This window comes from Canis lupus, chromosome 24 (assembly GCF_011100685.1).
Source record: "Canis lupus familiaris isolate Mischka breed German Shepherd chromosome 24, alternate assembly UU_Cfam_GSD_1.0, whole genome shotgun sequence".
NCBI classification, from domain to species: domain Eukaryota; kingdom Metazoa; phylum Chordata; class Mammalia; order Carnivora; family Canidae; genus Canis; species Canis lupus.
In genome coordinates, this window is record NC_049245.1 from 21,115,084 (window position 1) to 21,132,601 (window position 17,518).

Consider the following 17,518-nt stretch of genomic DNA (forward strand, 5'->3'; position numbering starts at 1 on the left):
TGGCTCTTCATTCCTTTTTAAATCTAGAGTAGTCCTCCCTCTCATTGTCTTTTCAAGAGCTGAGGCGGTTCTCTTATAGAAAACTTGATTCTTGATTCATCCGATTATTTCCTTGTGGGATTGTTTAGTTGTTTTTCCATTCTCTGAATTTCCTATAAACTTGCAGTTAAATGTAGCAAAGGATGAAATCACTTAGTTGAAATCAGACCCCTATATCCCTCACTCCCTTGAGACCAGAAACACCACTAGCATCTTCTCTGAGTTCAACAGACAGTGAATGCATCTCATTTTTAAATATAAATTTATTTTTTATTGGTGTTCAATTTGCCAACATATAAAATAACACCCAGTGCTCATCCCATCAAGTGCCCCCCTCAGTGCCTGTCACCCAGTCACCCCCACCCCCTGCCCACCTCCCCTAGTTCGTTTCCCAGACTTAAGTCTCTCATGTTCTGTCTCCCCACCTGATATTTCCCACTCATTTTTTCTCCTTTCCGCTTTATTCCCTTTCATTATTTTTTATATTCCCCAAATGAATGAGACCATATAATGTTTGTCCTTCTCTGATTGACTTATTTCACTCAACATAATACCCTCCAGTTCCATCCACATGGAAGCAAATGGTGGGTATTTGTCATTTCTAATGGCTGAGGAATATTCCATTGTATACATAAACCACATCTTCTTTATCCATTCATCTTTTGATGGACACCAAGGCTCCTTCCACAGTTAGGCTATTGTGGCCATCGCTGCTATAAACATCGGGGTGCAGGTGTCCCGGCGTTTCACTGCATCTGTATCTTTGGGGTAAATCCCCAGCAGTGCAATTGCTGGGTCGTAGGGCAGATCTATTTTTAACTCTTTGAGGAGCCTCCACACAGTTTTCCAGAGTGGCTGCACCAGTTCACATTCCCACCAGCAGTGCAAGAGGGCTCCCCTTCTCCACATCCTCTCCAACATTTGTGGTTTCCTGCCTTGTTAATGTTCCCCATTCTCACTGGTGTGAGGTGGTATCTCATTGTGGTTTTGATTTGTATTTCCCTGATGGCAAGTGAATGCATCTCATTTGTAAAGGATGATTTGAGTGCTGCCTAATAACCTCGAGGAGGTCGAGGATGAGGGTCCCTCAGGTCTTCTGACTTTGGGGCTTGGATTGCTAAATGGGCTTTCAAGGTTCTCTCCTACTCAAATCCCAAAGATCAGATAAATATCTCTCTTACTCAAATGCCCAGGCTCTCTGGCAATGGAGAGTCCATACATTCTTTTCTCTCTCCTTTTCTTCCTCCCCACACCCTTAGTCATGCAGTCTCTCTGCCTATCTCCAAAAGTCCCACCTCACACAAAGAGACCTAACTTTACTCAGTCTTTAAGAGATCAGGTATTGCCTCCTCCTAGAGCCCACCCCTCTTTCCCCTCTTCCTCAGCCTCTGCACCCACCTCCTGCCTAACCAGGGCTGAGGGCTCTTTTTTTTTTTTCTTAAAGATTTATTTATTTGAGTGAGAGCTATGCTGTTGGGTAGAGGGAGGGCGGCGGGGAAGGGGAGAGGGAGAGATAATCCCAAGTAGACTCCTGCACTGAGTGTAGAGCCTGATGCAGGAATCCATTTCACAACCTGAGTCAGAAGCTTACCTGACTGCTCTACCCAGACACCCCTGAAGGCTCTTCTACTTGCTAGTGCAGTGAGCACTTTTACTGTGGCATCGTATTGTTCCACAGTCATTTGCTTTCTATTTCTCTATCTCAGTTGACTGTGAATGTTTTACAATACAAAAGCAATCAGAGGTCATTTATCTCCCAATCCTTAGTGTGTTGCTCAGAGACTAGGAAGGAGTAAATGCTAAAAAATATTTGCTGAATGGCTGAAGAAATAAATGTGCTTAAAAAAAAATCAATACAGGGACGCCTGGGAGGCTCCGTGGTTGAGTGTCTGCCTTCAGCCCAGGGCGTGATCCTTGAGTTCTGGGATCAAGTCCCAGAACTTGATCAAGTCCCCGACTCAAGGATCAAGTCGGGCTTCCTGCATGAAGCCTGCTTCTCCTTCTGCCTATGTCTCTGCCTTTCTCTCTCTCTCTCTCTGTGTCTCTCATGAATAAATAAATAAAATCTTGAAAAAAATTGAATACAAAAGTTACCACCCCTTGACCTGGCCTACTTGCAGTTAAGTGGAATAACATTTATAGTTCATTTTGATTGAAACTGTGAAAGCATGAAGCCATATTCATTCAGTGTCCTTACCACTGTTAAGAAGAAAATCAAGGTACAGCTGAAACTAATATTATAATGTATGTTAATTAACTGGAATTTAAATAAAAACTTAAAAAAAGAAGAAAGTCAAGGTCATAATAGATGTTTTCCTAGATTGTATTAAGAAATTAATGTAGCTGAATCATACCCAATTTACAGTTTAGGTTCACTAATTATTATGACAGTGATCATTTTTCTTTGAATCTCACAAATACAATCTGCATATACATGATTTTGAGAATAATTTAATATGTGAACTTCAACATACAACTGTATTCTAATGTCATTATTTTAAATTAAAAAATAGATCCTTTTTTTTTTTTTAAAGATTTTTATTTATTTATTCATGAAAGGCACAGAGAGAGAATGGCAGAGACACAGGCAGAGGGCGAAGCAGGCTCCATGCAAGGGAACCTGAGGTGGGACTTGATCCTGGGCCTCCAGGATCACGCCCAGGGCTGAAGGTGGCGCTAAACCACTGGGCCACCAGGCCTGCCCAAATAGATCCTTTTAAGACTAAGATATCCCACAAACAATGAAGTTGGTTTTTATTTTTCCCTATTTTTTTTAAAGCAAATATGCACCACAATGTTTTAAGTAGGGCAAATGCTGTGAATGTGAAAGTTGCAGTTTGCAAAGAATCTAGGGAAGTTGAATTAGATAGTGGTGGTCAAGTTAATTAAACATTCAGGTAACATCATGACAAGTCAGTTTGCAGCATCAAAACTGTTTAAGTTTCTTTTTTCTTCATAATTAGAGGTCTCATGTTGTCTCCAGCCTGTTATGTTTTGTGTGAGCCCCATCACAGAAACTTTTCGGAGCTTTAGTAACAGCAGTGTACAGCTTTATCTCTCAAACCCTCTGTGTCAAAATCATGTATTATCTTGGGACTGTCTTTCTGGATAGATTTGCTGCAATGATCTTTGACACAAAATCTTTTGTAAGCTAGATAACCAGTTGCAACTGTCCCAGCAGCAATGGTAACTGCTGTGATCCACTCAACTACTGTGCTGGAATTGGAAGTCAGACTCATGGCTTCAAAGTGTGTACATAGGAACTGAGCACAAAAGGGCCCCCCTCCCCTCCATAGTAATTTTTGATTTATTAGTAAACTCAAACCCAGTGTGTGTGTGCAAAAATGCAAATTGTTTGACAACAAGTAATTCAAGAGTTTGGCAAATAGCTGTAGTAGGGAGGGACTCACTCATAAGATGCTTGGGGTTCTTCAGGAAACACATGTTTAGCAGGAGTTGAAGTTATGAGAGAAATGTGCTGTAATGGTAATATACATATGAGATTTCAAAGACTTAGTACAAAAACAGAATGCAAAACATCTCAATGTTTATATTGATTATATGTTGAAATGATGTTTTAGATTTATTGCATTAAATAATTTGCATTTTTAATATTCATTTCATCTAGCTTTGCTTTTTTAAATGTAGCTATTAGAAAATTCAAAATTACTCATATGGTTTGCATTTGTAGTCTGCATTCTGTATCTATTGGAAGCATCGCTCTGCCTATTGCCTATTGTCCTGTCAGGAATCTTGTTTTTTTTTTTTTTTTTTTTAAGATTTTATTTATTTATTCATGACACACACACACACACACACACACACACACACACAGAGAGAGGCAGAAACACAGGCAGAGGGAGAAGCAGGCTCCATGCAGGAACTCGATCCTGGTTTTCCAGGATCACACTCTGGGCTGAAGGCAGGCACTAAACTGCTGAGCCACCCAGGGATCCCCAGGAATCTTGTTGAAATGCTTTGGCTCAGAGACAGAAGTCCCATACCTTCCCCTTACCCCTCCTCCCTTCCTCTATTCTCCCATATTTTTATCTTAAATGGTTCCATGAACTGAGTTATGCTCTTCTGTAGGGAAGCTAGACTTGCCCTTGCACATTCTGTTTTTGCATATGGGCCTTTTCCACAAAATCTATGAAAAGAAAAATGTCTCTTGATGTTTTTCGTCCTGTTATCTCAAGAAAGGCACATGACATGAGAACCATAAATCCTTGTTACAGAGGCCTAATCTGGGCCATCCATGAGCCAAATTCAATGATACAGTCTTCATTCCTGGTGCTTGCTTTCTCTCTTGGGCATGAAAACTAAAATTCCATTCCTCTCCAGTTCTATCTCCTCTGTGAGGTTTCTGTGAGAATGATAACATTAAGTAAACTATAGGTGCTTAATCAGTATTTATTGAATGACTGACAACAGAGGAAACAGTCTTATGTTTCATTTTACAGCTAGCAAAGATAGAGAGGAACTTGGTGTTTTAAGGGAAAGACTCACATCCCTGCTCATCCGTTTCCTCCGGCTCCAGCCATGGTGTTGGCAATGCCTATGGTGGTGGTGCTGGTGGTGGGGAGTCAGTATCTGAATCTCTCCTTTCTTTGGTGTCACTCTTGGTAGAAATTGCAGTATGTGAAGTCTTTCCTGAGAACACAGGGTTGGCGATGACAGAGTTTATATTGGTGGTATTTGAGATAATAAGAGTGCTAACATTGGCAAAAGGGCTGATGCTTTTGCTTTTGGGGAGAAGAGATAAAATACGATTTTTTGTTTGCATCTCAACATCAAAATTCTTGTTAATTGGTAGTTGTTCTTGGGAGCCCTCAAGTGTGTGGGACATTTCATTTTGCATGTAGTTTTTTATCATTTGAACCACTTTTGGTCCAATGCAACATTTTTTCTTTTTGCATTTCTGTATCTCTTTTTCAGCCATGGCACAGTGGTCTCTGCATCTTCCAAAACCCATTAAACATCTTCTCAAGCCAAAATACTCTGTACAAAGAAAAGAGAAAACCATTTGGCTAAGGTTAATAGCTAGATATGATGTTTATTAATGCTAAGTTTTAAGTGCAGTGTCTAGGGATGTTGATGGAAGCAGCTGACAGGCCAAGGAAGTTTTTATACACGCCTGAAATCCAAAATAAATCTCTCTAGTCCCCCTCATTGAGTAACTTTTAAAATCAAGGGCACATAGAGGAAAGAAGAAAAGGGAATACATTTTTTTTTCTTCAGGATAGGATTTTATATTTAAAAAGAATTTTAATTTATTTCTTGAGAGAGAGTGGCTGTGGGGGGAGGGAGAGGGGCAATGGTGAGAGGCAGAGGAAGGGTTCTGGAGAAGCAGGCTCCCAGGTGAGCAGAGAGCCTGATGCAGGACTCAATCCCAGGACCCTGGGATCATGACCTGAGCTGAAGGCAGATGCTTAACCAACTGAGCCACCTAGGCACCCCCAGGATAGGATTTTAGACCTACAGCTTAGACAATTAGACATTGTAAACACTTAGACATTGTAGACTCTTACAGAGAATCACTATCTTTCCTCATAAACCTAGGAAATACCAACAAGAGCAAAATCTGTCATAAAACTAATCCAAGAAAGACTTTCAAAAGAGATCAGTTAGAATTTTAGGAATGCTGACTTCTTGCCAAACCCAGTGGTCCATGGACCTCACCCTCCTTGACAATCACTTGACCTGTGGTTCCTGGGGCATGGTGTTCTATCTTTTGCAGTCTCTCTGGACATTCTGTCCCTCAGAGGCCTTACTCATCATCACAGCCTTAATCTCATCTCTATCAAAGTATCTCCTGCATGGTTATCTATAGCTCTAAATCCTCTGCTTTGTTTGGTACTCCATCTTCATCTGCTGATTTTTAAAATCCCAATGTCTCACCCTTTTTTCTGAATCAAGAAAGTTCTCTCTCACTCTGTAATCTTAACAATTCAACTGATTTTCCATAAATAACAAGAAGCTTATGTAGCACCTAATATTCACATACATTTCAACACCATTTCTTTCTAGAGACAAAACAGTAAAATTCTTATATTTCAAGCAGCTACATTGATTGACCTGCTATACTCATGAGGAATTTGAGGCTCAAAGTAGCTAAGTGACTTTGCCCAAGACCACAGCCATACTTGCTTATGTTACCACTCTCCTCTTAAGGTCCCAGTTAAAAATATTAGAAATATCTCGACTCTTTCACTTTCCCTTCTCTGCCAATTATTCTAAATATCAAGGTGATTCTTTTATTCTGAAACAAGTCTTCGTGCTTCTTTATTCTTTCCAAAAAACAATGGCCAATCCTCTGGTTCAGCTGTTTGCTAAAATGTATTCCTAGATGCCCGGATGCATGATTTGGGGGTTTCCAAGAAGACAAAGCCTAAGAAAAGGGATGAAATTCTGTAAAAATCTGAAAAAGTTGGGATGGAGAACATAGACCTATGTACTGGATCCTTAGAAGAGATTTTTTGACATAAGGGTAAGGACTTATTCCATATTCCTAATATGAACATTTGCTTCAAAAGATGTTTTAAATTAGAAATAGAGCAAAAATGAGGTAGACTTGGCTGAGTCCCAGATGATAGCCATGTAGAGGGCAGGAGGGCAGCCCTTATATGTTGGATAGTTTCTGAGTATACAGATAACTTCCTGCTTTCTCTATAGCTCCCTGTGTATCCCTATCAGACAGAGTCTAGGGTTGGGGCCTATGGGGATGCATGGGGGATGATGCATGACTGAGGTAATAAACTCTTCAGCTGTCCGTTTGGGCATCTCCTTTTTCAACATTGCTTGGGTTCCCATTGTCATGGACAGCCAAATCCCTGCTTCCTCTTACCGACCCTTTCTAAACCCAGGATTCCACATTACCTGTGTTCACCTGGTACTGTAGCATGAGGCTGGCAAAGATAGTAAAAAGGAGCTTCATGGCTGGGTGCCAGAGAGGTAACCTTGGATCTGGGTTGGCGTTCTTGAGCTCCAGCCTTTATTGGCCTCTTCATGGCCTTAGGCCATGAGCAGTGAAGTGCAGCCAGAGCTCACAGCAGCTATGTTTTCACTGATTCTGAGAACAGCCTTCCCTGAACACTTCTGTGCAACACATTCCCTGCTCTTGATCTTGGGAGAAACATAGGGCATATAAGATATGAAAGAAAGTGCAAGCTCTTTGCATCCCTCCTTCGTAATACGTGAGCATGGCAAGAGTAATATATTTATTTTTCTGTTTGTCAGCTAATTATGCCTAACGCACTTAACATGGGAGAGTCAGAAGCGCAGAAATTGCTATAATCATTGAGTCTCAGAGGACTATCTTTTTTTTTTTTGTACTGGTGTCTCCATGTTTAGCATGGGCACTGGATCAACATAAGAGCTCAGTACATGCATATTGAATGAGTTTGTTGGAGGCAGCTCTTGGCATAACTTTAACTTCCTTTTTATTAAGATGTAATTGACATATAATATATTTGTTTCAAGTGTACAACATAATGATTCAATATTTGTATAAATTGTGAAGTGATTATGATGGTAAGTCTAGTTAACATCCATCACCACACTTTTAAGACTTACTCTCTAGCAACTTTCAAATATACAGTACAGCATTATTAACTATAGTTGCCATGCAGTAACTTACACCCCTGAGACTTGATGATTTTATAACTGGATGATTGTACCATTTGATGATCTTTACCCATTTTACCCCTTTGCTCCTCCTCTGTACCTTGGAAACTATTGATTTGTTGTCTGTATCTATGAGTTCATCTTCTTTTTAGATGCTGTATATATGAGATCATATGGTATTTGCTTTTTTCTGTCTGACTTAATTTACTTAGCATAATGCCCTCAAAGCCCACCCATGTTGTTGCAAATGGCACTATTTTCTTTCTTATGGACAAATAATAATCCATTATATATATTACATTTTCTTTAGCCATTCATTCATCATTCATCAAGGTACACTAAACATTGCTTTCATGTCTTGCTATTGTGAATAATGGTGTAATGAACCTGGGAGTGCATATATGTTTTTGAGTTAATGTTTTTGTTTCTTTCAGAAAACCCAGAGGTGGAACTGCTGTATCATCTGATAGATCTATTTGTCATTTTTTGAGGAATCTCCACACCGTTTTCCATAGTGGTTGCATCAACTAGCATTCCCACCCAAAGTGCACAAGGGTCTTGTTTTTTCCACATCCTCACCAACACTTGTTTTCTTATCTTTTTGATAATAGCCATTTTAACAGGTGTGAGGTGATATTTCATTGTGTTTTTGATTTGCGTCTCTTGATGATTAGTGATATTGAGCACCTTTTTTTTTTTTTTAAATATTTTATTTATTCATTCATGAGAGACATAGAGGCAGAGACAGGCAGAGGGAGAAGCAGGCTGCATGTAGGGAGCCCGATGCGGGACTCGATCCTGGGACTCCAGGATCATACCCTGGGCTGAAGGAAGGGGCCAAACCATTGAGCCACCCAGGGATCCCCAATATTGAGCATCTTTTAAAGAACCTCTTGGCTTTTTGTATACCTTCTTTGGAAAAATATTTATTCAGATAGTCCACCCATTTATTTTTTGTCAGAGTTGTTGAATTGTTTGAGTCCTTTATATATTTTGGATATTAACTCTTTATCAGATATATGATTTTCAAATATTTTCTCCCATCCAGTAGATTGCCTTTTCTTTTGTTGATGGTTTCCTTTGCTGTACAGAAGATTTTTAGTTTAATGCAGTCCCATTTGTTTATTTTTGCTTTTGTTGCCTTTGCTTTTGGTGTCAAATCCAAAAAGTCACTACCAAGACTGACATCAGGGTGCTTACTGCCTACGTTTTCTTCTAGGAGTTTTATGTTGTCAGATTTTTTAAAAAAGATTTATTTTATCATTTATTTTGAGAGAGAGACAGAGTGTGCAAGTGGGGGGATGGGCAAAGGGAAAGAATACTTTGAGTTAATTTTTGTGTAAAATTTAAGACAGTGGTCCAGTTTCATTCTTTTGCCTATAGCTATTGAATTTTCCCAACACCACTGTCCTTACCTCATTGTATATTCTTGTCTCCTTTTTCTTAAACATATTGACCATGTATGTCTAGCTTTATTTCTGGGCTCTCTCTCCTGTTCTGTTATTCTGTATTATCTGGTTTTAGGCCCTTACTATACTGTTTTGATTACTATAGTTTTGTAATATAATTTGAGAAAAGAAAACACAAGGCCTACAGCTTTGTTCTTTCTTAAGGGTGAATTGGCTGTTTGGGATATTATGTGGTTCTTTCAAATTTTAGGGTTGGTCTATTTTTATGAAAAATTCTATTGGAGAGGCGGGCACTTGGGTGGCTCAGTCAGTTAAGCTTCCAACTCTTGATTTTGGCTCAGGTCATGATCTCAGGGTCATGAGATTGAGCCCTCTGTTGGGCTCTGCACAGAGCATGGATCCTATTTAAGATTCTGCCCAGCTCTCTTTAAAAAAATTCTTTTTTTTTTTTAAAGATTTTATTTATTTATTCATGAGAGACAGAGAAAGAGAGAGAAGCAGGAACACAGGCAGAGGGAGAAGCAGGCTCCATGCAGAGAGCCCGATGTGGGACTTGATCCCAGGACTCCAGGATCACGCCCTGGGCCGAAGGCAGGCGCTAAACTACTGAGCCATCCAGGGATCCCCTTAAAAAAAATTCTATTGGAATTTTCATAGGGATTGCATTGAATCTATAGATTGCTTTGGGTACTATGGACATTTTAACAATACAAATTCTTCTGATGCAAGAGCATGAAATATCTTTCCATTATTTGTGTCATCTTCAACTTCTAGCATCAGTGTCTTATAGTTTAAGTATAGGTCATGAAAGTATAGGTCATCTTCTTGGTTAAATTTATTCCTAGCTATTTTATTCTTTTATAAAGATTTTATTTTATTTATTTATTTATTTATTTATTTATTTATTTATTTATTCATAAGAGACACAGAAAGAGGCAGAGACATAGGTAGAGGGAGAAGCAGACACCCTGCAAGGAGCCTGATGTGGGACTCAATCCCAGGGCCCAGGATCACAACCTGAGCCAAAAACAGATGCTCAACCACTGAGCCACCCAAGTGTCCCTATTTTATTCTTTTAGATGCTGTTGTAAATGGGGTTGTTTTCTTAATTTCTCTAATAGTTCATTATTCATGTTTAAAAACACAATTTTTTTGGTGTGTTTATTGAGAGAGAGAAAGAAAGAGAGAGAGAATGAGGGAGAGAGAGAGAGAGAGACAGACAGACAGAGAGACAGACAGCAGGGAGAGGTAGAGGTAGAGGGAGAAAGAGGGAGAAGTAGAGAGATTCCCAAGCAGGCTCCATGCCCAGTGCAGAGCCTAATGTGAGGCTCCATCTCACAACCCTGAGATCATGATCTGCACTGAAATCAAGAGTTGGATGCCCAACCGACTGAGCCACCCAGGCACCCCACAATGAATTTTGTATACTGATTTTGTGCCCTGCAACTTTACCGAATACATGTATTAGTTTTACTAGTTTTTTGGTGGTGTCTTCAGGGTCTTCTGTGTATGATATGTCATGTACAAATAGTGACAGTTTTACTTCTTTTCTGACATGGGTGCCTTTAGTTTCTTTTTCTTGCCCATTTGCTCTGGCTAGGATTTCCCATATTATGTTGAATAAGAGTGTTAAGAGTGGGCATCTTTGTCTTGTTTCTGATCTTAGAGGAAGAGTTCAGCTTTTGTCTATTGAGGATGATGTTTACTGTGGGCTTGTCATAGATGTTCTTTATTGTGTTGATGTATGTTTCTTCTATACAGAGTTTATATCATAAATGGATGTTGAATTTTGTCAAATGATTTTTTGCACCTATTGAGATGATCATATGATTTTTATCCTTTTATTGTGTCACATTGATTGATTTGCAGATGTTCAACCATCCTCCATCTCTAGAATAAATCCCTCTTGAACATGGTGTATGATAGTTCTAATGTGCTGCTGGATTTTGTTTGCTAATAATTTATTAAGGATTTTTACAATTCTGTTCAGTAAGGATATTGGCCCATGGGGCGTCTGGGTAGCTCAGCAGTTGAGCATCTGCCTTTGGCTCAGGATGTGATCTTGGAGTTCTGGGATCGAGTCTCTCATCGGGCCCTTGCATGGAGCCTGCTTCTCCCTCTGCCTATGTCTCTGCCTCTCTCTGTGTCTCTCATGAATAAATAAATAAAATCTTTTAAAAAAAGGATATTGGCCTGTAATTTTCTTATGATATTCTTGCCTAATTTTGGTATCAGAGTAATGGTGGCTTCACAAAATGAGTTTGGAAGTGTTCTCTTCTCTTCTATTATTAGGATAAGTTTATGAAGGTTTGGCATTAATTCTTTAAATGTTTGCTAGAATTTACCAGTGAAGCCATCTTGTCAGGCCTTTTGTTTGTTGGGAAGTTTTTGATTACTGGATCAATCTCCCTACTAGTCATTGGTGTGCTCATATTTTCTATTTCTTTGTAATTCAATCATGGAAGGTTGTGTGTTTCTAGGAACTTATTTAGTTTTTTCCAGGTTGTCCAATTTTTTTGGTGTATAACTTCCTAGGAGTCTCTTAGGATCTTTTGGATTTCTGTGGCATTAGTTATAACATTTCTTTCGTTTCTATTTTATTTGAATCTTCTTTTTTCTTGGTGAGAAGATTTGTCCATGAACAAATTATCTTTTCAAAAAAAACAACTCTTAATTTCATTGATCTTTTCTATTGTATTCTTATTCTTATTTCATTTATTTCTGCTCCGATCTTTGTTATTTCCTTTCCTCTACTAACTTTGGGGTTAATTTGTTCTTCTTTTTCTAGTTCCCTGAGGTGTGAAGTTAGGTTGTTTATAAGAGATTTTCTTGTTTCTTAAAGTAGGCCTGTATCATTATGATCTTTCTTCTTATGACTGCTTTTGCTGCATCCCATGTGTTTTGGTATGTTGTATTTCCATTTTCATTGTCTAAAGGTATTTTTTTCATTTCTTTTTTTATTTATTTTTTGGCCCATTGGTTTTTTAGTAGCATGTTGTTTAATCTACATTTATTTGTGAATTTTCTAGTTTTCTTTATGTAATTAATTTAAATTGAATACAATTATGGTCAGAGGAGATATTTGAGGTCAGAAAAGACATTTGAGCCTGAATGGCTCAGTTGGTTAAATGTCTGACTTGATTTCAGCTCTGAGGTAAGATCAGGCCCCATGTCATCAGGCTCTGTACTCACCAAGGAGTCTGCTTCTTTCTCTCCTTTTTTCTCTGCACCTCTCCCTGCTCATGCTCTCATGCTCTTGCTCTCTCTCAAATATATAAAAATAAATAAATAAATAAATAAATAAATAAATAAATAAATAAAATCTTAAAAAAAGAAAAGATGTTTAATATGATTTCAGTGTTCTTAAGTTTACTTAGACTTATTTTGTGGCCTAACATATGATCTATCCTGGAGAATATTCTATGTATGTTTGAGAAGAATGTACATTCTGTTGCTTTTGGATGAAATGTTCAGTATATGTCTGTTAAGTCTATCTGGTCTAATGTCTAGTATAACCCCATTGTTTCCTTATTGATCTTTAATCTAGGTTATCCATTCATTGATGAAATTAGGCTATTAAAGTTTCCTTCCATTAATGTATTATAATTTCTTCCTTTAAGTCTGCTAATATTTACTTTATCTATTAGGTGCTGCTATGTTGGGTACATAGATATTTAGAAACGTTTTATCATCTTGTTGGATCCCCCCTTCCTCATTATATAATAACCTTCTTTGTCTCTTATTATCTTTGCCTTAAAGTGTATTTTGTCTGATATATAAGTGTAGCTCTCCCAACTTTCGTTTGGTTTCCATTATATGGACTATTCCTTTTTTTTCATCCCTTCATTTTCAACCAGTGTGTGTATTTATATATGGATTGAGTCTATTGTAGACAGCATTTTTATGGGTCTTATGGTTTCATCCATTCAGCGCCTTTATGTCTTTAGATTGGAGAATTTAGTCCATTTACATTTAAAGTAATTGTTAGTAGGTATGCATTTATTGCCATTATGTTAATTGTTTTCTGGATGTTTTGTTACTCTTTGGTTCCTTTTTTTTGCTTTCTTCCTTTGTGATTTGATTATTTTCTGTAGTGGTATGCTTAGATTCCTTTCTCTTAATCTTTTGTGTATCTATTATAGGTTTTTAGTTTGTGGTTACCACGAAAGTTACATAAAACAACTGATAACAGTCTAATTTAAATTGATAACACTTTAAGTTCAAATGCATTCTAGGGCTCTAAAATTTCTCTTCCCTTCCCATTTTGTCTTTTGATGTTACAGTTTACATTTTGTGTGTGTGTCCATTAACAAATTATTATGGTTATATTATTTTGCTACTTTTTCTTTTTAACCTTCCTACTAGCTTTATAAGTAATTAACCCATCACCTTTACATTAGATTGTTTTAAATTTTACTATATATTTACTTTTACCAGTGAAATTTATACTTTCACGTTTTCTTGTTACTAATTAGTTCCCTTTCATTTCAGCTTAAAGAGGGCCCTTTAACATTTCTTGTAAGGCTGGTCTACTTGTGATGAATTCCTTTAGGTTTTGCTTGTCTAGAAAACTCTATATTTCTATCAAATCTTATTTATTTTATTTTAAAAAATTATTTATTTATTTATTTATTTATTTATTTATTTATTTATTTATTTTTATTTCTATCAAATCTGAAAGACAATTTTGCCAAGTAGAATACTCTTGGTTGGCAGTTTTTCTTTCAGTGCTTTACATATATTGTGCCACTTTACTCTGGCTTACAGAATTTCAGTTTAAAAAATCTGCTCATTCTCTAATGGTGAGTCCTTGTAGATAACAAGTTATTTTTCTTTTGCTGCTTTTAAGATTCTCTTCTTGTATTTAAATTTTGAAACTTTAATTATAATGTGCCTGGCGTGGTCTTTTTGGACCACATATTTTTTGGAACTCCTGGGCTCCCTAGTCTGGATGTCTGTTTCCTTCTGAAGGTTAGGGAAATATTCAGTCATTATTTCTTCAAATAAATTTTCTACTCTTTTTTCTTGCTCTTCTTCTTCTGGGACTCCTATAATGTGAATATTGATCCATTTGATATTCTCTCATAAGTCCCTTAAGCTTTCTTCTTTATTTTTTGTTCTTTTTTCTTTTTGCTGTTCTGATTGGGTGAGCTCCATTGCCCTTTTTGGTCACTGATCCTTTCTTCCACTGCATCTAGTTTGCTGTCAACCTCTCTATTGTATTTTTCATTCCAGGCATTGTATTCTTGAGCTCTGTGACTTTTACTCTGTAATTTTTTTTTAATTTATTTTTTATTGGTGTTCAATTTACTAACATACAGAATAACCCCCAGTGCCCGTCACCCATTCACTCCCACCCCCCGCCCTTCTCCCCTTCCACCACCCCTAGTTCGTTTCCCAGAGTTAGCAGTCTTTACGTTCTGTCTCCCTTTCTGATATTTCCCACACATTTCTTCTCCCTTCCCTTATATTCCCTTTCACTATTATTTATATTCCCCAAATGAATGAGAACATATAATGTTTGTCCCTCACCGACTGACTTACTTCACTCAGCATAATACCCTCCAGTACTCTGTAATTTTTAATATTTTCTATTTCTTTGTTGAAATTCTCACTTTGTTCATCCATTCTTCTTCTGAGCTTGGTAATCAACTTTATGACCATTATTTTGAATTCATTATCTGGTCAATCACTTAGCTCTGTTTCATTAAGATCTGTTTCTGAAGTTTTATTCTATTCCTTTGTTTGGAACATATTCTTCTGTTTCTTCATTTTTCTTGACTCTGTGTGTTGGTTTCTATGTATTAGATGAAATAGCCATCTCTCCCAGTCTTGAAGGATTTGCCTCATGTAAGAGATGAATCTTATTGTTCAGTCTTACTGTGGCTTTGATTGTCTCTCAGATTGTTGTGTTTGTCCAAGAAGGCTACTTTATTCTTGGTGGCTACCAGTTGTTGAGATAGTTGTGACAAGACCTGTCAGGGTTCCAAAGGGAAGAATCTCATTCAGCACTTAGATTCAGGCAGATTGGAAGTCTGACTCTCAAGCAGCAACTTTTAAAGTATGTGAATAGACTTTTTTCCAGGAGAAGACTGAGAGTTGGGCATCCTGTCTTCTCTCTCTACACTGAGATCTGGGGTAATAGACATTTGAGAGTTGTTTTTATTTTCTACAATTTTACTGAACCTGTGAACACAAGCCTCATTTGTCACCAGAGTCAGGCTATCAAGGGATGTGTCCTCTGAGTGGCAGACATAAAAGTTGGGCACAGACGTACACGAGCTACTTTCTTGGAGACACTAATGACTTGGGGGAGGTCAGAGGGAGAGCATGAAGATGGCATGTGCTGGTCTTCCTGCTTTCTGGAGAGGATTGTAGTTGTAGTTGCCCCCCTAGGTGTGTGTTTAATTTGAAGCCTATCCCTCACACCACAGCTGTGAAGATAAGCTAATAGGCTCCCCCCCTTTTTAAAAAAAGGATTTTATTTATTTATTCATGAGAGACACACAGAGAGAGGCAGAGACATAGGCAGAGGGAGAAGCAGGCTTCCTGAGAGAAGCCTGATGTGGAACTTGATCCCCAGACCCTGGGATCATGACCTGAGCCAAAGGCAGATGCTCAAGCACTGAACCACACAATAGACTTCTTTCATAGAAAGACTGGGAATGCATTTTAGTCTGCTGTCACTGTGCTGTGCCCTGCAGGAGACAGGGTGTAACTGGCTAAGAATTCTTTCTTCCTTTGTAACAGTCCTGCGGGCCTTGTGAGCACAAGCCCTGCTGACTACTAGAGCCAGATGATTAAGAGATGCCCCCTTTGTGCAGTTGCAAAAACTTGGGTGCCCTACACAAGCTCCTTCCCTGGAGATGCTTGTGACCCAGAGTGAGGCAGAGGGAAAATGAAAAGATTGAGTCCATGAGCAGCCTCTGTCCCCAGAGAGCACCTCAGTAGGCCTTTATATGTGTGCCAAACCAGAAGCTCCAAGATAAGAAACAAGCTACTTTCATGGAAAGACTGGCCACGCATTTCAGTCTGCTGTCTCTCCATTGTGCCCTGTGGGGTTGGTAGCTAGCCAAGAACTGTCTCTCCATTTGTTACTATCCCATGAGGTCCATGAATGCAAGCCCTGCTGGTCATCAGAACCAGGCAATCAAGAATTGTCCCCTGGGTAGCAGTCATAAAACTGGGGCAACAGATGTAAAAGCCAGGGCACAATACTTGTGTATATATATTCCCCTCTGGGCAATAGTGGTATTCTGTAGCAGGAGAGGGAGAGAGCAAAGATAAGTGTCTTTCTCTGAGGTCTCTGGAGAGAATTATAGTTAGCCCTTAGATGTGTGTTTAATTAGAAGCCTGATTCTTGGCTGCAACTCTGAAGATATGCTAATAGACCTCTTTCACAGAGAGACTAGTCACCTCAATCTGTTGCTTCTCTGCCTGCCTTGGTGTTGGTAGTGGGTTAAGAAATCTTCCTCTGTTATTATTCTTTTGGGCCTGTTAAATGTAAACACTGCTGCCAACTAGAGGCAGGCAGTCTAGAGATATCCCTTGGGCAGCAGCAGCAAAAATTGGGGGAGCCAGATGCTGTATGAGCTCTTTTCTGAGAGATATTGGTAACCTGAAGTGAGGCAAAGGGAGAGCACACATATGGGATTCACTAGCCCATCTTTGGAGAGTATTTCAGTAGTCCCCTAGATGGGTGTTAAATTAGATGCCTGCATGCTGGTGATGGGATTTATAGTGAGATTGTGTCTCAGCCTCTCCTACTTACATAAATATGTTTTTTTCCCCCTCATTTGTCCAACATGTAGGAGTTGTTCAGCTAGTCCCCTGCCCCTGCAGTAATTGTTTTGTATGTAGCTGTAGAGTCAATGTGACTGTGGAAGGAAGTAAGTTCAGATCCTCCTATGTTTCTATCTTGAATTAGAACTGCCTTGCTTTTCTTTTGATTGATTAAATATTTTTCTTTTTTTTTTTTTTGATTAAATATTTTTCAATTTAAATTTTTTCTCATACCTTGTTTGGAAGACACACACTATATCTACTTAATTATTGACTTAGAAATTTTAACATATATACTCACCTATCAAAATCTAAAATTAGTTAATCTCTCTCTCTCTCCGTTATAAAGATTTAGAGCTTTATAACTCCATCTCTTGGCTTTTTCACAATAGCTATTGTATATTTTAGTTATATAATTGTTAATGCAAGACATTAATATTGTTATTTTATAAATCAGCCTTTTCTCCTGGTATGATTCCATGATCTGAAGTCAATTCTGTTGGATGTTAATATAGTAACTCCAACTTTCTTTTTACTGGTATTTACATGGTATATCTTTTCCCATCCCTTTATTTTGAGACTACTTATAATTCCATTGAAAACAAATGTATATATTTGTAAATAGCAAATAGTTTAAACATCCATTTATGCTCAAACATCATTCA

At 38.2% G+C, this 17,518-nt stretch overlaps 1 protein-coding gene and 1 pseudogene across 1 annotated transcript; both read right to left on the reverse strand.

Moving 5' to 3' along the window:
* Positions 1-2,620: 2,620 nt before the first annotated feature.
* On the reverse strand, positions 2,621-3,755 carry LOC111092239 (annotated as a pseudogene).
* Positions 3,756-4,594: 839 nt separating this feature from the next.
* Positions 4,595-6,973, reverse strand: DEFB129 (defensin beta 129). The gene is made up of 2 exons (NM_001284488.1): positions 6,916-6,973; positions 4,595-5,037 (listed from the first exon to the last, which is right to left on the reverse strand). Exons 1-2 carry the CDS (start codon positions 6,971-6,973, stop codon positions 4,595-4,597), a joined length of 501 nt encoding a protein of 166 aa, NP_001271417.1.
* Positions 6,974-17,518: the final 10,545 nt, after the last annotated feature.

Coding starts and splice junctions, on each gene's coding strand:
- DEFB129 (NM_001284488.1), bottom strand. CDS start 6,973: ATGAAGCTCCTTTTTACTATCTTTGCCAGCCTCATGCTACAGTACCAG. Junction 5,038..6,915: donor ACAGTACCAGGTGAACACAG/GTAATGTGGAAT, acceptor TTCTTTGTACAG/AGTATTTTGGCTTGAGAAGA.